This window comes from Mobula birostris, chromosome 20 (assembly GCF_030028105.1).
Source record: "Mobula birostris isolate sMobBir1 chromosome 20, sMobBir1.hap1, whole genome shotgun sequence".
Classification (NCBI taxonomy): Eukaryota; Metazoa; Chordata; class Chondrichthyes; order Myliobatiformes; family Myliobatidae; genus Mobula; species Mobula birostris.
In genome coordinates, this window is record NC_092389.1 from 63,937,138 (window position 1) to 63,956,370 (window position 19,233).

Genomic DNA, 19,233 nt, shown 5'->3' on the forward strand with positions numbered 1-19,233 from the left:
ATCTCCGTCTCCCGGCAGCAGCTCGCCCTCAGATACACTCACAGCCAATCAGCGATCACTGCTTGGAGAAGGCTGCTCTCATTGGCTGAGGGGTGTCAGTGGGCGGGACGCTGAGCGCTGGAAGCGGGCCGGAGTCCGGAACCGGGACCGAGTGAGGCCGGAGACTGGGAGCTGCGCCTCGGGTTTCGGCTGCAACACCGGCGGGTCCTGAATCCTTTTGAAGGCAGAGCTGAAGAGACTGGCGGAGATTCCGTGAGATGTTTCAGCTACACGGAGGGTGCCCGGCCTTTCCCCGCCGAGGATCGGGGCCTGTTGTCTGGACTCGTCCCCTGCTGCTGGGAGACGGGAGCTGCCCCGCAGCGGCTGCCGATGGATCTCCGGAGCTCTCACCGCTCCCCTGTGCAATCCGAATGGCTGAAATCCAAGGGAGAACAAGACACAAAGGTAAACTCGTGCTTTAGAAAATAAGAAACAGGAGCAGGCGTGGCCATTCGGCCCGTTGCGCCTGTCCTACCCTTTCCTCAGAATACACCCGATCTTTGACCTCAGCGCCACTTTCCTGAAACGTTCCCAGCATCGCAGAGCCCTTAAATTTGGCTTTTTGAATTTAGAAAACTTGTGAGGAAAATTCCAAATATTCGCCAAAATCTGGCTAAGGAAATAACTCCGCACCCTGTCAAAACCCTGTGAAACTGTGTCTGTCTCAGTCAGACCACCTCTTATTTCACTAGTTTTCAGACAGGCCCAGTCAGTGTAATCTCTCTGAGGACACAACCACAACCCTGAAATCAAACTGGGAAAATTCTTCATTCCATTTATCCCATAGACTGTCTCCGGGAAGGAGACCAGACCTGTGCACAGTGTTCCATGTAGGCCCTCAACAGGACCGCACATACCTTCAGAGGAGATCTTTATTCTTGTATTAGACCATAAGACCATTTTCCCTGTCATGTCTGTTTAACCATTTCATCATGGCTGATCCATTTTTCCTGTCTGCAGCCATCTCCCGCTGCACCCTCCACCCCGTATCCCGTTATGCCCTGACCAATCAAAAATCAATCAATCTCTGTCTTCAATATGCATAATGACTTGGCCTCCCAAGCTGCCTGGGGCAAAGATTTCCACAGACTCAGTTGTCTCTGCTACAGAAATTCCTTCTCATCTCTGTTCCCAAAGGACACCCCTCTATTTAGAGGCTGTGTCCTCTGGTCTTAGACAACCCACCGGAGGAAACACCTTCTCCACATTCACTTTATCACGGTCCTTCAGTATTCAATAGGTTTCAATTAGGGTACCCTTCAGTCTTCTGAATTCCAGTGAATTCAGGCCCAGAGCCATAGAACGATTTTCATATAACAAGCCATTTAATCCTGGAATCATTTTCATGAACAGCATTTGAACCCTTTCCACTTTCAGCTCTCCCTTTCCAAGATAAGGGACACAAAACTGCTCTCAGTACTCCAAGTGAGGCCTCACCAGTGCTTTATAAAGACTCAGCATTACATCTTTGCACTTATAGTCTTGTCCTCTTCAAATGAATGGTGACATCACATACGCCTTCCTCACCACAGACCCCTGCAAATTAACCTTCGGGGAGTCCTGCACAGGGACTCCCAAATCCCTTTGCATCTCAGTTTTTGAATTTTCTCTCCATTTAGAAAATAGTCCATAAGACTATAAGAACCATAAGACATAAGAGCAGGATTAGGCCATCTGGCCCATCGAGTCTGCTCCACCATTCAATCATGGCTGATCCTTTATATTAAAATCTCCTTCTCAACCCCAGATCCCGGCCTTCTCCCCGTAACCTTTGCTGTCATGTCCAAACAAGAAGCTGTCAATCTCTGCATTAAATACACCCAACGACCTGGCACCACAGCTTCATGTGGCAACAAATTCCACAAATTCACCACCCTTTGGCTGAAGAAATTTCTCTGCATCTCTGTTTTGAAAGGGTGCCTCTCTATTCTGAGGTTGTGCCCTCTTGTCCTGGACTCTCCCAGCATGGGAAACACCCTTTCTATATCTGCTTTGTCTAGGCCTTTCAACATTCAGAAGGTTTGAATGAGATCCCCCCCCCCCCATCCTTCTGAATTCCAGCAAGTACAGACCCAGAGCCATCAAACATTCCTCGTATGATAAACCTTTCATTCCTGAAATCCTCCTTGTGAACCTCCTCTGAACCCTTTCCAATGCTAGCATATCCCTTCTCAGATGAGGGGGCCAAAACATGGACTTGGGAGGCCTCAATACTCAAGGTGAGGCCTCACCAGTGCTTTATAAATCCTCAACATCACATCCCTGCTCTTGTATTCTAGACCTCTTGAAATGAATGCTAACATGGCATTTGCCTTTCTCAACACCGAACCAACTCAACCTGCAAGTTAACCTTCAGGGTGTTCTGCACAAGGACTCCCAAGTCCATGTACATCTCAGATTCCTGGATTTTCTCCCCATTTAGAAAATATTCCACACGTTTATTTCTACCACCAAAGTGCCTGACCAGGTATTTTACAACATTGTATTTAATTTGCCACTTTCTTGCCCATTCTCCTAATCTGCCTAAGTCCTTCTGCATCCTACCTGATTCCTCAACAGTACCAGCCCCTCCACCAATCTTCGGGTCATCAGCAAACTTGGAAACAAAGCCATCTGTTCCATCATCTAAATTATTAATATACAGAATAAAAAGAAGTGGCCCCAACACCGACCCCTGCAGAACACCACTAGTCACTGGCAGCCAACCAGAAAATGATCTTTTTATTCCCACTTGCTGCCTCCTACCAATCAGCCAATACTCCAACCATGTTAGTAACTTTCCTGTAATACCATAGGCTCTTAACTTGATAAGCAGCCTCATGTGTGGCACCTTGTCAAAGGCCTTCTGAAAGTCCCAATACACAACATCCACTGCATCCCCTTTATCTATCCTACTTGTAATCTCCTCAAAGAATTCCAACAAATTCATCAGGTAAGAATTTCCCAAAAGGAAACCATTCTGACTTTGTACTATCTTGTCCTGTGTCATCAAGTACTCCATCAGCTCATCCTTAACAATTGACTCTAACATCTTCCCAAACACTGAGGCCAGGCTAACTGGTCTATAATTTCCTTTCTGCTGCCTTTCTCCTTTCTTAAAGAGTGGAGTAACATTTGCAATTTTCCAGTCCTCTGGCACCATGCCAGAGTCCATTGATTTTTGAGAGATCATTTCTAATTCCACAACAATCTCTGATGCTACCTCTTTCAGAACCCTAGGGTGCAGTTCCTCTGGTCTGGGGGACTTACGTACCTTTAAGTCTTTCAGCTTTTTGAGCAGCTTTCTCTTGAAACAGCAACTGTACCCACTTCTCTTCCTTCACACATTACAACATCAGGCATACTGCTAGTGTCTTCCACAGTGAAAACTGACACAAAATACTCATTTAGTTCATCAGCCATCTCCCTGTCCCCTGTTATTATTTCTCCTGCCTCATTTTCTAGTGGTCCTATGTCCACTGTCATTTCTCTTTTGTTTTTAACATACTTGAGAAAACAGTTACAATCCACTTCATTATCATTTGCTAGTTTGGCTTCAGATTTCATCTTTTCCCTTCTAATGATTTTTTAATTGCTCTCTGTAGGGTTTTAAAACTGTTCCAATTGTCTACCTTCCCACTAACCTTTGCTTTGTTGGGGGGCCTGTATATATCTGCCATCAATGTCCTTTTAACCTTGCAGTTTCTTAACTCAATCTACAATGATTCAACATCTTCTGACTCCATGTCTCATTTTCCACTGATTTGTTGTCATTCTTTACCAGTAGAGCCACATCACCCCCTCTGCCAACCTTCCAATATAACGTGTAAACTGGGACATTCTGCTCCCAACTATAACCATCCTTCAGCCACCATTCAGTGATGGCCACAACATCACACCGGGCAATCTGTAATATTGCAACAACGAGATCATCCACCTTATTTCCTATACTAAGCACATTTAGATACAACACCTTGAGTACCGTATTTTCTGTCCTTCCTGATTTTGCATCCCTAATGATTTGTTGGCTGCAACTAAGTCCCATCACCTGCCTGCCCCTTCTGACAGTCTGACTGCACGCAATCTTCAGTTTTTTACCAGCCATCCTATTCTGAGTCCCTTCACTCTGGTTCCCACCTCGCCCTGCCAAGTTAGTTTACACCCTCCCCAACAGCTCTAACGCACCTGCCCGTGAGAATATTGGTCCCCCTCGGCTGCAGGTGTAACCCGTCACTTTTGAACAGGTCATTCCCTCAGAAGAGATCCCAGGTATCGAAGAACCTGAAGCCCTGCCCCTTGCACCAGCTTCTCAGCCATGTACTGTATTTATCTGCCAAATCATTCTGTTTTTACCCTCACTGGCGTGTGGCACAGGGAGCAATCCGGAAATTACTACCCAGGAGTTCCTGCTTCTCAGCTTTCTACCTAGCTCTTGAAATTCTCTTTTCAGGACCTCATTGCTTTTTCTTCCTATGTCATTGGTACCAATATGTGTCCAGACATCTGGCTGCTCCCCCTCCCTTTCCACAGTGTTGTGGATGTGATCTGAGACATCCCTGACCCTGGCACCTGGGAGGCAACTTACCATCGGGGTGTCCTGTTCACGTCCACAGAATCTCCTGTCTGTTCCCCTCACTGTCGAATCCCCTATCACTACCGGTCTCTCCTTCTGTCTCTTTCCCTTTTAGTCAACCCTTTTATTTCTGAAACCACAGTGCATGACCCTACACTTGCCAACACTGTATGCCATCTGCCACTTCACTGCTCATTCTCCTGATCTGTCTTAAGTCCTTCTGTAGCCCTTCTGTTTTCTCAGAACTTCCTGCCCCACCACCTGTCTTCATATCGTCTGCAAACTTTGCTGCAAAGCCGTCAATTCTATCATCCAAATCATTGACATGTAACGTGAAAAGAATTGGCCCAACAGAGACCCCCGTGGAACACCACTAGTCTCCGGCAGCCGACCAGAAAAGGCTCCCTTGATTCCCACTCTGCCTTCCGCCAGTCAGCCTCTGCTCTTCCCATGCTAGAATCTTTCTGTAATACCATGGTCTCGTATTTTGTTAAGCAGCCTTGTGTGAGGCACCTTGTCAACACATTAACCAATTCTCCTTTGTCTATTCTGCTTGTTATTTCTTCAAAGCATTCCAGTAAATTTGGCAGGCAAGATTTTATCTTCAGGAAACCATGTTGACTACGTCCTATTGTATCATGTGCCTCCAATTACCCTGAAAGCACGTCCTTAGCAATCGACTCCAACGTCTTCCCAACGACCGAGATCAGATTAAATGGCCTATTAAATTTCCTTTCTTTTGCCTTTATCCCTTCTTGAAGAGTGGAGTGACATTTGCAATTTTCCAGTCTTCAGGAACTATTCCACAATCTAGCAATTCTTGAAAGATCATTACAAATGTCTCCACAGTCTCTTCAGCCACCTCTTTCAGAATCCTGTGCGTACACCGACTGGTCCAGGTGACGTCCACCCTGAGTTTTCCAAGAACCTTCTCCCTGCTGATGGTTATTTTACACACTTCGTCATCCTTGACACCAGCAACTTCCACCATTCTGTTAGTGTCTTCCACGGTGAAGGCTGATGCAAAATACTTTTTCAGTTCATTAGCCATTTCCTTGTTCCCAATTACTAACTCTCCAGCATCGTTCTCCAGTGGGCTGGTATCCCCTCTCAGTTCTCTTTTACACTTTATGTATCTGAAGAAACTTTGGTATCATCTTGAATATTATTGGCTAGTTCACTTTCATATTCAATCTTTACTTCTTTAATGACTTTTTAGTTGCCTTCATCAGTTGGTGTTTAAAACTTTCCCAACTCACTCATGAGTGCATTTCAAAATGACAATAAAAGAGGACAGAGTGTTCTCATAATCTAAAAAAAAAATATTCCGCTCTATTATATACCCTCTCTTTGGCTGTTATTTCGGCTTTGAATTCTCTTGACAGACATGGTTGTGTCAGCTAACGTTTAGAATACTTCTTCTTTGGTGTGTATATGTCCTGTGCCTTCCCAATTGCTTCCAGAGGTTCCAGCCATTGCTGCTCTGCCATCCTCCCTGCCAGTGTTCTTTTCCAATCAGTTCAGGCCAACTCCTCTCTCATGCCTCTGTAATTCCTCTTACACCACTGTAATACTGACACATCTGATTTTACCTTCTCCTCCTCAAATTTCAGGGTGAATTCAATCACATTTTACCTTAAGGATTTTTTTTTTTTTTACCTTAAGCTCTCTAATCAATTCCAGGATTCATTGCAGAATACCTCTCGTGGGCTCAGCCACAATGAGCCATCTCGAGGGCATTCTAGAAATTCCCCCTATTTGAAACTAGCAGCAACCTAATTTCCCCAGTCTGGCTGCATATTGAAATCCGCCATGACTGTTGTAACTTTGCCCTTTTGGCATGATGCATTTTCTACTTCGCACTGGAATTTGTAGACCACGTCCGTACTACTGTTTGGTGGTCTGTACATACCCCCCATTAGGGTATTTTTACCCTTGCAATGCCTCAGCTCTCTCCACAATGATTCAACACCTTCCGAGCCATTGTCACCTTTCTAATGATTGAATTTCCTTGTTTACCAACAGAGCCACACCACCCTCTCTGCCTTGCTGTCTGTCCTTTCAATGCAATGAGTGTCCTTGGACAGAACCAGCTATAATCTGCTTTCAGCCATGATTCAGTGATACCTGCCGATCTGTAACTGTGGTACAAATTCATCGGCCTTCCTCTGTGTACTACACATATTCAAATATAACACCTTCAGTCCTGTATTCACCTTTTCTATTCTGTCCACCTTTTACATTGGCAACTCCTCCTGTTGATTGCAGTGTTGCCCTGTCATCAGCCTCTCCTCGCCAGGAGTCTCACTACACTTTGCCTCTTTTTATCCCAATAAAATTATATGTTCAAAGTTTATAAAGGCTTCAAAGATTGAACTTCTTTTATCATTTATAGCTTTGACTTGATGTTTTCAGATCCATTTGCTAACTTTTAATTACTTTGTGACGAGCTGCATTTTTATCTGACTGCATTGTTTTCAGTTTAGTAAACAACAATTGACTTTGGTTCCTACTTAGTTCCCCACTGCCTGACAACATGCAAGCACAAATACAAATGAGAAGCAGGAATGAGATACTTGGGTCTTCTCTGCCAATTATTAACGTTAATGGTGATCCAGATGTGACCTCAATTCTCCATTCTCCATGGCTCTGTTGCTTGTGGAGAATCTAATTTTGGCTTAAAGTTACTCAAAGACTGCTTCAAACATCCTTGAAGGAAAAAAGTCCCAAGGACTAACAACCCTCTGAGAGAGGAAAAACACATTGTCTAATCTGTTTCAAATGAATAACCCTCATAGAGTAACTGGAGTGATGGAATGTAATGTCATTTCCACATTTACTCTGCCATCTCCTCTTGCTCTTCTAAATCCAAAAGAAACAAGACTAGATTGTCCGACATTCCCCATAAGACAATCTGCCTGTTCCATTCAATATCCCAGTAAACCTACTCTGAACTACTTCTAATAAAAGGAAAAAATGCAGTACACAGGGAAGATGAAAGAAAGATGAGTTTTATTTGTCACAAGTACGTCGGAATATTGAATCACAATGAATCGCCCTGTTTGTGTCAGTGACCAACACAGCCCGAAGATGTGCTGTGGGCACTGAACAAGTGTTGCCATGTTTCCAGTGCCAACATAACATGCCCACAACTTACTAACCCGGACCCGTTTGTCTTCCGGAATGTGGGAGGAAACCGGAGCATCCAGAGGAAACGCAGGTCCTCACGGGGAGAACAGCGGCAGGAATTGAACCCCAGTCTTCCGATTGCTGGGGCTGTGAAGTGTGAAGTTAACTGCTACATTACCATGTCCCCTGGATTGCATCCTTCTCTTTGCAATAGTCTCCGATAAAACCAAGGTATACTTAAACACTGGGAACACAATTAACATTTCAGAATAGATGTCACCTCGTTGCTAAGAAAGGTTATTTTGCCCTTTGCAATGAGCTTTTTTTTGCTCGGACCTTAACTCATGCCTTGCTTATCACTGAGTTTGACTGCCCCAATTTTTTCCTGGGTGGACATTGTTCTTTCATTTTGTCTGAAAGAACATCAGCGATTTCACACTGGAGAGAAGCCCAGTTCAGCTGCTCAGACCGTGGGAAGGGGTTCAGACACTTATTCAGTCTGAGGAAACATCAGTGACTTCGCACTGGGGAGAAGCTGTTCACCTGTTCAGACTGAGGGAAGGGATTCAGACCCTCATCCAGTCAAAGGAAGCATCAGCGAGTTTGCACTGGAGAGAGGCCATACACCTGTTCTATCTGTCGGGAGGCATTCATTCAATCATCCCACCTACTGACACACCAGTCAGATCACACTGGGGAGAGGCTGTTCACCTGATCTGAATGTTTCAGAGATGGCCACATATTTGCCAATTTGTAGCTGAATTTCAAGATCGTCCATTTTATTTTTATGCTCCGTGCTTTCATATGTAAGGGGTTTCTTCTTTTATGTTACTGAGTAGGCTAATTACAATGATTCTTTTTTATGTTATAATTGAAATGGCTTCTTTGTTATATTATCTGCTGAGAAAGTCCACCCGCTAGCAGTTTGGTTGGATAATGTTATTGATAGCGGATGTTACAAACCAATTGGGATAGATGTTATTCTTTCTGTGTGTCTGTAAGTTATTGTGATGCGCGGGTTTTTGGGCAGAAGGCGCGAGAGAGAGAGAGCGAGGATGGACAAGGTACTGTGAGTCGGCTAACGGTGTCGGACCCCAATCAGGAGTCCGACGTCCGTGGTGTTCGGCGAGGAGAGGAGAGGAGACGGAGACGGACTCGTGTGGCGCGTCTGGGTGACCACCGTTGTTGGTCCCAGGTGGCAGGTCGAGGTGGTCCGAGGGGATCACGGGGTGAAGAAGGAGGGTCCTGAGCTCCAACTGTTTGTGCACAAAGAGATAGAACTTTGATACGTGTGGCGCCTTTTATTTTCCTTTTTATATTTTATTCTCTATTAATTATATAATTCCAATAATACCAATAAACTGTAATTCATTTAATTGTATCTGGTGTATTGTCTGTTATTTGGGCGGGGAGGGGTATATCACACAGCATCCACACAAACTAATTACCCAGTTTGGCGGCCGAGGGCTGTTTCCCTAGACGACAGCGAGCTGAGCGACCCTGAGGCTTGCCGGGGGCTAGACAAATATTACACTTTCAGGCCAGTATTTGTTGCTTTCTGTTTTAACTGCACCATGTCATTATTGCCCTTCAACTCATCTACCCTGTGGTTATGCCTCATCTCCTGCCCGTTCTTTCGATTATCTCTGTTGCACGCTATCTTTGATTTATTTCTGTTTTCCCATTGGCTCGGTTCCCACACCCCTACAACATTAGTTTGAACCTTCTCTAACAGCCTATTAAAGGTTGCCCACATGGAAATTGGACCTCTTTGGGTTCAGGTGTAACCCGTTCTTTTTGTACAGGTCGGATCTCCCCCAGAAGAGGCCCCAGTGATCCAGGAATCTGAAGCCCTGCCCCCTACACCAGTCTGTCAGCCACACATTAATACGCCTGATCATCCTATTCTTGCGCTCGCTAGCATGTGGCACAGGCAGCAATCCTGAGATTACTACCCCAGAGGTCCTGCTTTTGAGCTTCCTACCTAACTCCCTGAATTCTCTCTTCAGGACCTCTTCCCTTTTTCTACCTGTGTCATTGGTACCAAGACTTCTGGCTGTTCACCCTCTCCCTTCAGAATACTCTGCACTCGATCCGAGACATCCCGTATCCTGGCACCTGGGATGGAACACACCATGCGGGTATCTCTATGAGGCTGTCAGAACCTCCTGTCTGTTCCCCTCACTATGGGATCCCCTATTGACAACCGCATTCCTCATCTTCCTCTTTCTCTTCTGCAGCACGGAACCAGGCTCAGTGCCGGAGACCCGATCGCCATGTTCGTCCTGTCAGGTCATCCCCTCAATCGTATTCATAACGAGAAACATATTACTGAGGGGTAAGGCCACAGGGGACACCTCCACTACCTGAGCTCTTCCCTTCACTCTCCTGACCGTCACCCTCTTATCTAACTCCTGCAGCCTCGGGGTGACTGACTCCCTGTAGCTCCGCTCCATCTCCTGTTCACTCTCTCCAATAAGCTGTAGGTCATCGAGCCGCAGCTCCAGATCCCCAACACGGTCTCTCAGGAGCTGTATCTCGGTGTACCCCGTGTGGATGAGGCCATCAGGGAGATGGACAGTGAATGTAGGTCTGGGTAGGAGACAGCCGGAGAGACTACATTTGCTGACCCCGACAGTATCATCCCCAGGGTACTGAAAGCCTGTACGAGCCTGCTGTCTGGTATTTTGGTGCACCCTGACAATCTGAGACCGAGTCAGGAAAAGATGTGGAATAATTCCTGCCTTGGTCCTTTACCCAGTATGGTAATTATCTGAACTTAATGACGACAATCACTACAGACCAATTGCCCTCACACCTCATATGATGAAGGTGATGCAGAGGCCGGTCCAGACTTACCTCGGATCCTCTACAGTTTCCCTACCAACCTCAGGAGGGAGCGGATGATACCATCATCTCCCTGTTGCAGCGAGCTCACTCCCACCGGGATGATGCTGCTGGCATTGTGAGAGTCACTCTTTTTGATCTCTTTAATGTCTTCAATAAAATCCAGCCACGTTGTCTGAGCAAGGGTGGGTGTAGACAAATTCACTATCTCCTGGATTACTGCCTTCCTGACAGATAGACCCCAGTCTGTACCGCTGGGTGGTTCTCTGCCTGCGGTGGAGGTGGGTGGCACTGGAGCCCCACAAGGGACTGTCCCGTCTCCGTTTCTGTTCACACTGAACGCCTCAGACTTTCAGTGCAACTCTGAGTCTGGCCACTTAAAGATGTTCTCTGATGGCTCTGCCGTAGTTGGGTGCATCAGAGATGGGCAGGACTCGGGGTACAGAGGGCTGGTTTAACAGGATTGTGGAATAGTGAGGGAAGAATCAACTGCTCCTGAACGTGGTCAAAACCAGGGAAATGGTGATAGATTTTAGGAGGAAGAGGACTGTGATGAGTCCTGGGTACATTCTGGGAGAAGAAGTTGCGATGGCGGAGGAGGACAACGACCTGGGTGTTCGCCTCGGCTAGAGACATGACTGGAAAACCAACACCAAGGCTGTTTAAAAGAAGGGGATGAGCAGACTCTATTTTCTAAGGAAGCCGAGATCCTTGAACACGTGAGGCAGGATGTGGCAGATCTTTTACCAGTCTGTTGTAGCGAGTGCAGTCTTCTTCGCTGCTTTACGTTGGGAAAGAATAATAAACTCATCAGAAAGGTTGGATCCATCCTTGGCCACAACCCCGACTCTTTCGAGTGAATGTTGGAGTGGATGTCACTGATCAAACTGTTATCGATTCTGGACAACCGGAACATCCTCTCCATGACCTACTGAATAGGCAGCAAAGCCCCCGACCCCTTTTGAACAAACTCACTCAGCTCCGCCCTCACAAGGATCGTAACAAAAATCTTCTGCGACAGGTGAATACACATCATAGTTCAATAGTCTCTGCATTGTTGTTTCAAACATTATTATTGCACACTGATACAGTGTTATTGTGTATATTATTATTCTTCACTTTATTTTCAGTAAAGTCAGCCCGCTGCTTGCTGTGCTTTTAGATGCTGCCGCTGAAACGAATGAATTTCCCACTCGGAATCAATAGAGTATTTATTATTATTATTATTCTCCAGCCCTTTATCTCTCAACAATCAACTTCCCAGCTCTTTACTTCACTCCTTCCCCTCTCCCGGTTTACCCTATCACCTCACCTGCCCCACATTCTGACTCCCTCCCTTCCTTTCCAGTGCTGAAGAATGGTCTGGGTCTGAAAGGCCGACTGTTCACTTCTCTCCATAGTTGCTGTCTGCCTCCCTGACTTTCCTCCAGCATTTTCCGTTTGTTGTTTTGGATTTCGGCATCTGCAGATTTTCTTCCGTTTGCTCACACGCGCATGCGCAGAGGTATGAGGTAAGCCCAAATATCGCGCATGCGCTCCGTGGTCGAGAGGCTCGCAAAGACCGGCCGCAGGTAGGAGGGGTCTCCGGTGGGGAATTAATCAGCGGCGTCTGAAACGTGATTGACGGGCTATTACTGTGAGCTGCTGGCGCACTGGTCCTGCACCCCAGGACAGTCCCGGTCCGTTCCCTCTTTCTCAGCCCCACGATCCGCACCCAGTGCCGCCAGGCTTTCGGCTAATGAGCGGTGGGCCGCCGCCGTTTCTGCGGCGCATGCGCATCGCTTTATTGTTCGGTGGCTGACAGACAGGTTTCTCGATCGTGGGGCCTTCTGGGTAAAGAGGCAGCCATGGATGATACTACCAAGCGTTGTTCCCGTACAGTCGAAGGAAATGGGAGCGAGTGTATCTCCCAAACACTGCCGTGTTTCAGCTATGTAAATCTGAGGATTAGTAACTCGGAACAAAAATATAGTTCCCAGTTAATCTCGGTTGAAGAGTTTACCTTCCAGTCAGTGAAAATGTCAATTAGAGCTGTATGGAATTAAAACCTTCCGTCAGATTTAGTTCTCTCCGAGTAAATAACGATATGAAACACCTTTGCCTCGATGACAAGTGACTTGTGGCTTTTATATCACAAAAGTGCCGCACTCCAATGAGAATAGCCACTGCCCTCCACTTTATATTAATTGGCATTGCCATCGATGGGTTCCTCACTGTCAATCAGCTGGTGGGAGGCGATCCAAATAATTAGTAAATCTCCAGGATCATACATGTGGAAACAAGTGCTCTTTGTAGTGTTGTGGAGCATGGCCAGAACTTGAAATAATACCAAATGACCGAGACATATTGAGCCAAGTTTTAGGTTGACTGAAGTCAGAAATAGCCCATTCTCACACAGACAGGAATACAGTCAGAGAATTTGATGGTCAGTCAGAATGTCTGATCTGTGCCTTGATAGAAGATGATTGCATATAGAAACAGAAATTTACAATATATTACAGGCCCTTCGGCCCACAGTGTTGTGTCATCCATGTAACCTATTCTAGAAACTGCTTTGGATTTCCCAACCACGTTGCACTCTGATTTTCTGAGCTCCATGTACATATCTCTCAAAAGACTCCATGGTATCTGCCTCTACCATCATCGCTGGCAGTGCGTTCCATGCACCTACTACTCTCTGTGTGAAAAACCTACCTCTGACATCCCCTTTGACCCTACTTCCAACACCTTAAAACTATGCCCCTCGTGTTTGCCAATTCAGCCTTAGGAAAAATGTCTCTGGCTATCCACACGATCAATGCCTTTCATCATCTTATACACATCTGTCAGGTCACCTCTCATCTTCCATCGCTCCAAACTTCACTCAACCTATTCTCATAAGGCATGTTCTCCATTCCATGCAACATCCTTGTAAATCTCCTCTGCAGTCTTTCCACAGTATCCACATCCTTCCTGTAATGAGGTAACTGTACTGTGTGGGTTTTAAGAAAGTCTTATATAGCTGTAACATTACCTTACCGATCTTGAACTCAGTTCCATGGTTGATGAAGGCCTTCTTCACAACAATGTCAATCAGCACTGCAGCTTTGGGTGTAAAACTGACATGGACCACAAGATGTCACTGATCCACCACATTGTCAATAGTCCCAACATAATATTGTATTCTGTCTTCAAATGTGATGCACCAAAATAAACCACAGCACCCTTATCTGGGTTGAACTCCATCTGCCAGTTCTGCATCCTATCTGCATCCTGCTGTGACCTCTGGAGAACTGTCCAGACTCTTCACAACACCCTCAACTTTTGTGTCATCAGCACCCTTCTCCTTCCTCATCAAGATCATTTATAAACATCACAAAGAGAAGGAGTCTCAGAACACATCCCTGTGGAACACCACTGGTCACCATCCTCCATGCAGTATACATACCACCTACAGCCACCTTTGGCTTCTGTGGGCAAGCCAATTCTGGATCCACAAAGCAAGGTCTGCTTGGATCCTTGCCTCATTACTTTCTGAATGAGCCTCGCATGAGGAATCTTATCAAAAGTCTTACTGAAAGCCATGTACACTACATCCAATGCTCTACCTTCATCAGTGTGTTTTGTTACATCCTCAAAGAATTCAGTCAGGTTTGTAAGGCATGATCTGCCCCAGACAGAGCCATGCTGACTATCCCACGTCAGATTATGCTTCTACAAATGCTCATAAATCCTGCCTCTCAGGAGCTTCTCCAACAACTTGCCCTCCACTGAAGTAAGAACCACTGGTCTGTAATTTCCTGGCTTGTCTCTACTCCCTTTTTTGAAAAGGGAAGAATGTCTTCTAATCCTCTGGTACTTTTCCTCTCCCTATTGATATGCAAAGATCATCGCCAGAGGCGCAGCAATTTCCTCCCTCACTTCTCACAGTATCCTGGGGTTGAGTACCCCCAACTTGTGTTGAAGTTGGTAAAATTGTGATGCCAGGATATCATATAGAAACATGTAAAATTATGGAAGGAATAGATAAGACAGAGGCAGGAAAGTTGTTCCCACTGGTAGATGAGACTAGAACTAGAGGACATTGCCTCAAGATTTGGGGGAAGTTGGGATGGAGATGAGGAGGAACTGCTTTTCCCAGAGAGTGGTGAATCTGCAGATTTCTCTGCCCAATGAAGGAGTGGAGGCTACCTCAGTAAATATATTTAAGACAAGATTGGATAGATTTTTGCGTAGTTGGGGAATTAAGGGTTATGGGGAAAAGGCAGGTCGGTGGAGATGAGTCCATGGCCAGATCAGCCATGATCTTATTCAATGGCAGATCAGGCTCAAAGGGCCAGATGGCCGACTCCTGCTCCTATTTCTTATGTTCTCACCACAGACTGAAATCTCTCCTGAAATATTGTCCTTCACCCATTGATGTCTTTTGCAAATATCTTTACAGGTTTGAAATGGCAGAACACTTGTGTACGGGAATCTCAAACACAACAACAAATCAGTTTTGCTGTCTGGATATTTAAGGAGCGACCAAATTTATTCTTTGCAACACCAGCACATCTGGTGTTGATTCTTGGAGGTGAAGAAATATCTCATCCCACCTGGTAATGTATTCTGTCTCTGAGATGAAGTTTTCTGTTTTTACTCTGTGAAATTCACTGGAACCGGGAGCTGAGAACACTCCAGCATATGTTCACTGGAGATCAGTTCTTCAACTGCATCAATTGTACAAGGGATTCAAACGTCTGACTTTCTGAATTGCCAGAGAATTGTTCGCAGTAGATATCATTCTCCTTCTCTCAGTGTGGAAAGAGATTCACTCACAGGCTACCCGCAGACACGCCAGTGAGTTCACAGTGGGGAAAGGCCATTCACCCGCTCTGTGTGAGGGAGGGGAACCACTCAGTCATCCAGTCTGAAGATACGTCAGCAAGTTCACACCATAGTGAGATGCTCCACCTGTTCTGCAAGCGGGAAGCCATTCTGTTATTGATGCTAAAGGTATATCAGAAAATTCACCAGTGAGAGGACATTGACCTGCTCGGACGGTGGGAAGGCATTCACACACTCAACCACGCCACAGTGACACCAGCGAGCTCACACTGGACAGAAGTCATTCGCCTGCTCTGAATGTGGGAAAGGGTTCACTCAATCATCTCAACTGAATGAACACCAGCTCGTTCACACTGAAAAGATGCCGTTCACCTGCTCAGACTGTGGGAAGGGATTCACTCATTCGTCCACACTACATAGGCACCAGCGAGTTCACACTGGGAAGAGGCCATTCACCTGCTCAGACTGTGGGAAGGGATTCATTCAGTCAAACGACCTGCTACAACATCAGTTAGTTCACACTGGAGAGAGACCATTCACCTGCTCAGACTGTGGGAAGGGATTCAATCAGCGTTCTCAACTCCAGACACATCAGCGACTTCACACTGGGGAGAGGCCATTCATCTGCTCAGACTGTGGGAAGGGATTCATTCGCTTTTCTGCACTACAGAGTCATCGGCGAGTTCACACTAAGGAGAGGCTATTCACCTGCTCAGACTGTGGGAAGGGATTCACTCACTCGTCCAATCGACAGAGACACCAGCGAGTTCACACTGGGGAAAAGCCGTTCACTTGCTCTGAATGTGGGAAGGGATTTGCTCGGTCATCTGAACTGAAGGTACATCAGCGAGTTCACACTGGGGAGAAGCCATTCAGCTGCTCTGAATGTGGGAAAGGATTCATTCATTCATCTCAGCTCTTGAAACACCAGCAAATTCACACTGGTGTGAAACCATTCATCTGCTCTGAATGTGGGAAGGGATTCACCGATTCAGCTCATCTGAAAGAACATCAGTTTGTTCACACTGCGGAGAGACCGTTCACCTGCTCAGACTGTGGGAAAGGATTCATTTGGCATTCTCATCTGCTGACACACCAGTTAGATCACACTGGGGAGAAACCATTCACATGCTCTGAATGTGGGAAGGGATTCACTTGGCAATGTCAACTGAAGGAACATCAGCAAGTCCACACTGGGGAGAAGCCATTCACTTGCTCTGAATGTAGAAAGGTATTTTCTCGGTCATCTCAACTGAAGATACATCAGCGAGTTCACACTGGGGAGAGGCCGTTCAGCTGCTCTGAATGTGGGAAAGGATTCATTTCTTCATCTCAGCTCTTGAAACACCAGCGAATTCACACTGGGGAGAAACCATTCATCTGCTCACAATGTGGGAAGGGATTCACCTATTCAAGTCAGCTGAAAGAACATCAGTTTGTTCACACTGCGGAGAGGCCGTTCACCTGCTCAGACTGTGGGAAAGGATTCATTCGGCATTCTCAACTACTGACACACCAGTTAGATCACACTGGGGAGAAACCATTCATCTGCTCTGAATGTGGGATGGGATTCACCCATTCAGCTCAACTGAAGGAACATCAGCGACTTCACACTGGGGAATGGCCATTCACTTGCTCAGTTTGTGGGAAGGGATTCACTCGGTCATCTCAACTGAAGGTGCATCAGCGATTCCACACTGGGGAGAAACCTTTCAGCTGCTCTGAATGTGGTAAGGGATTCACTCGGTCATGTCAACTGAAGCTACATCAGCGAGTTCACACTGGGGAGAAACCATTCAGCTGCTCTGAATGTGGGAAAAGATTCACTGGGTCATCTCGACTGAAGGTACATCAGCGAGTTCACACTGGGGAGAGGCCATTCACGTGTTCTGAATGTGGGAAGGGATTCATTGAGTCATCTCAACTCAAGAAACATCAGTTTGTTCAACTCGGGGGAGGCCATTCAGATGCTCTGAATGTGGGAAGGGTTTTGCTCGGTCATTTCAACTGAAGGTACATCAGCGAGATCACACTGGGGAGAGACCATTCAGCTGCTCTGAATGTGGGAAGGGATTCACTCTGTCATCCAAACTTGTGAGCCACTACCGAATTCACACGAGGGAGAAACTCCTCACCTGCTCAGATTGTGGGAAGGAATTCACTCGGTCGTCTGAGTTTAAAATACATCAGCGAATTCACACTGGGGGGTGCCACTCACCTGTTCTGAATGTGGGAAAGGATTCACTTAGACAACTCAATTAAGACTATAAGATATAGGAGCAGAAGTAGGCCATTCGGCCTTTCAAGGCTGCTCCACCATTCAGTCATGGGCTGATCCAATTCTTTCCAGTCATCCCCACTCCCCTGCCTTCTCCCCATACCCTTTGATGCCCTGGCTAATCAAGAACCTATCTCTCTCTGGCTCATATGCGCCAAATGACTTGGCCTCCACAGTTGATTGTGGCAACAAATTCCACAAATTTACCACCGTCTGAGAAAAGTAAGTTCTCCTCATCTCCGTTCTAAATGGATGTCCTCCAATCCTGAAGTTGTGCCCTCTTGTCATAGACTCCCCTCCCATGGAGAATAACTTTCCCATATCTAATCTGTTCAGAGCTTTTAACATTCAGAATGTTTCAATGAGATTCCCCTTCCGACCACCGTTCTCCTGAACTCCGGGGAATACAGCCCAAGAGAAGACAGATGCTTCTCGTATGGTAACTCTTTCATTCCTGGAATCATTCTTGTGAATCTTCTCTGAACCCCCTGCAATGTCAGTACATCCATTCTAAAATAAGGAGCTCACTGCTCCCAATACTCCCAAGTGTGGTCTCATGAGAGCCTTATAGAGCCTCAACATCACATCCCTGCTCTTATATTCTGTACCTCGAGAAATGAATGCCACCATTGCATTCACCTTCTTCACCACCGACTCAGCCTGGAGGTTAACCTTTAGGGTATCCTGCACAAGGACTTACAAGTTCCTTTCCAGCTCTGCATTTTGAATTCTCTCCCAATCTAAATAATTGTCTGCCTGTTTATTTCTTTCACCAATATGCACGACCATACACCTTCCAACATTGTATTTCATTAACTACTTCTTGGCCCATTCCCTGAAACTATCTAAATCTCTCTGCCGGCACTCTGTTTCCTCAGCACTACCTGCTCCGCCACCTATCTTTGTATCGTCGACAAATTTTTCCACAAATCCATTAATCCAATAGTCCAAGTCATTGACATACATCATAAAAAGCAGTGGTCTCAACATCGACCACAGTGGAACTCCAGTGGTAACTGGCAGCCAGCCAGAATAGGATCCCTTTATTCCCACTCTGTTTTCTGTTGATCAGCCAATGCTCCAACCATGGTAGTGAATTCCCTCTAACTCCATGGGATTTATCTTGCTAAGCAGCCTCATGTGCAGCACCTTTCAAAGGCCCCTGAAAATCCAAGTATACCGCATCAACTACATCTCCTTTGTCCACCCAACTTGTAATTTCCGCAAAGAATTGCAGTAGGTTAGTAAGGCAGGATTTTCCTTTCAGGAAACCACGCAGGCTTTGGCCTATCCTGTCATGTGCCTCCCAGTACTCCGTAATCTCATCCGTAACAATTGATTCCAGCAACTTCCCAACCACTGAAGTCAGGCTTTCAGGTCTGTAGTTTCTTTTCTGCTGCCTCCCACCCTTCTTAAATAGCGGAGTAACATTTGTAATTTTCCAGTCATCAGGTACTATGCCAGAATCTATCGATTCTTGAAAGATCTTTAGTAATCCCTACGAAATCTCTGCAGCTATTTCCTTCAGAACCCGAAGGTGCATTCCATCAGGTCCAGGAGATTTATCCACCCTCAGACC

At 46.1% G+C, this 19,233-nt stretch overlaps 1 protein-coding gene and 1 long non-coding RNA gene across 2 annotated transcripts; both read left to right on the top strand.

Annotated features, from left to right (window-relative positions):
- Nucleotides 1-18: 18 nt before the first annotated feature.
- On the top strand, nt 19-9,101 carry LOC140185421 (uncharacterized). The gene is made up of 2 exons (XR_011882627.1): nt 19-444; nt 7,109-9,101. It is a non-coding gene; the product is annotated as an uncharacterized lncRNA (long non-coding RNA).
- A 3,009-nt stretch (nt 9,102-12,110) lies between these two features.
- LOC140185269 (uncharacterized) lies at nt 12,111-17,474 on the top strand. Its single transcript, XM_072238661.1, has 2 exons — nt 12,111-12,138; nt 14,991-17,474. The coding sequence occupies exon 2, from the start codon at nt 15,738-15,740 to the stop codon at nt 17,385-17,387; it is 1,650 nt and encodes a 549-aa protein (XP_072094762.1). The 5' UTR covers nt 12,111-12,138; nt 14,991-15,737; the 3' UTR covers nt 17,388-17,474.
- Nucleotides 17,475-19,233: the final 1,759 nt, after the last annotated feature.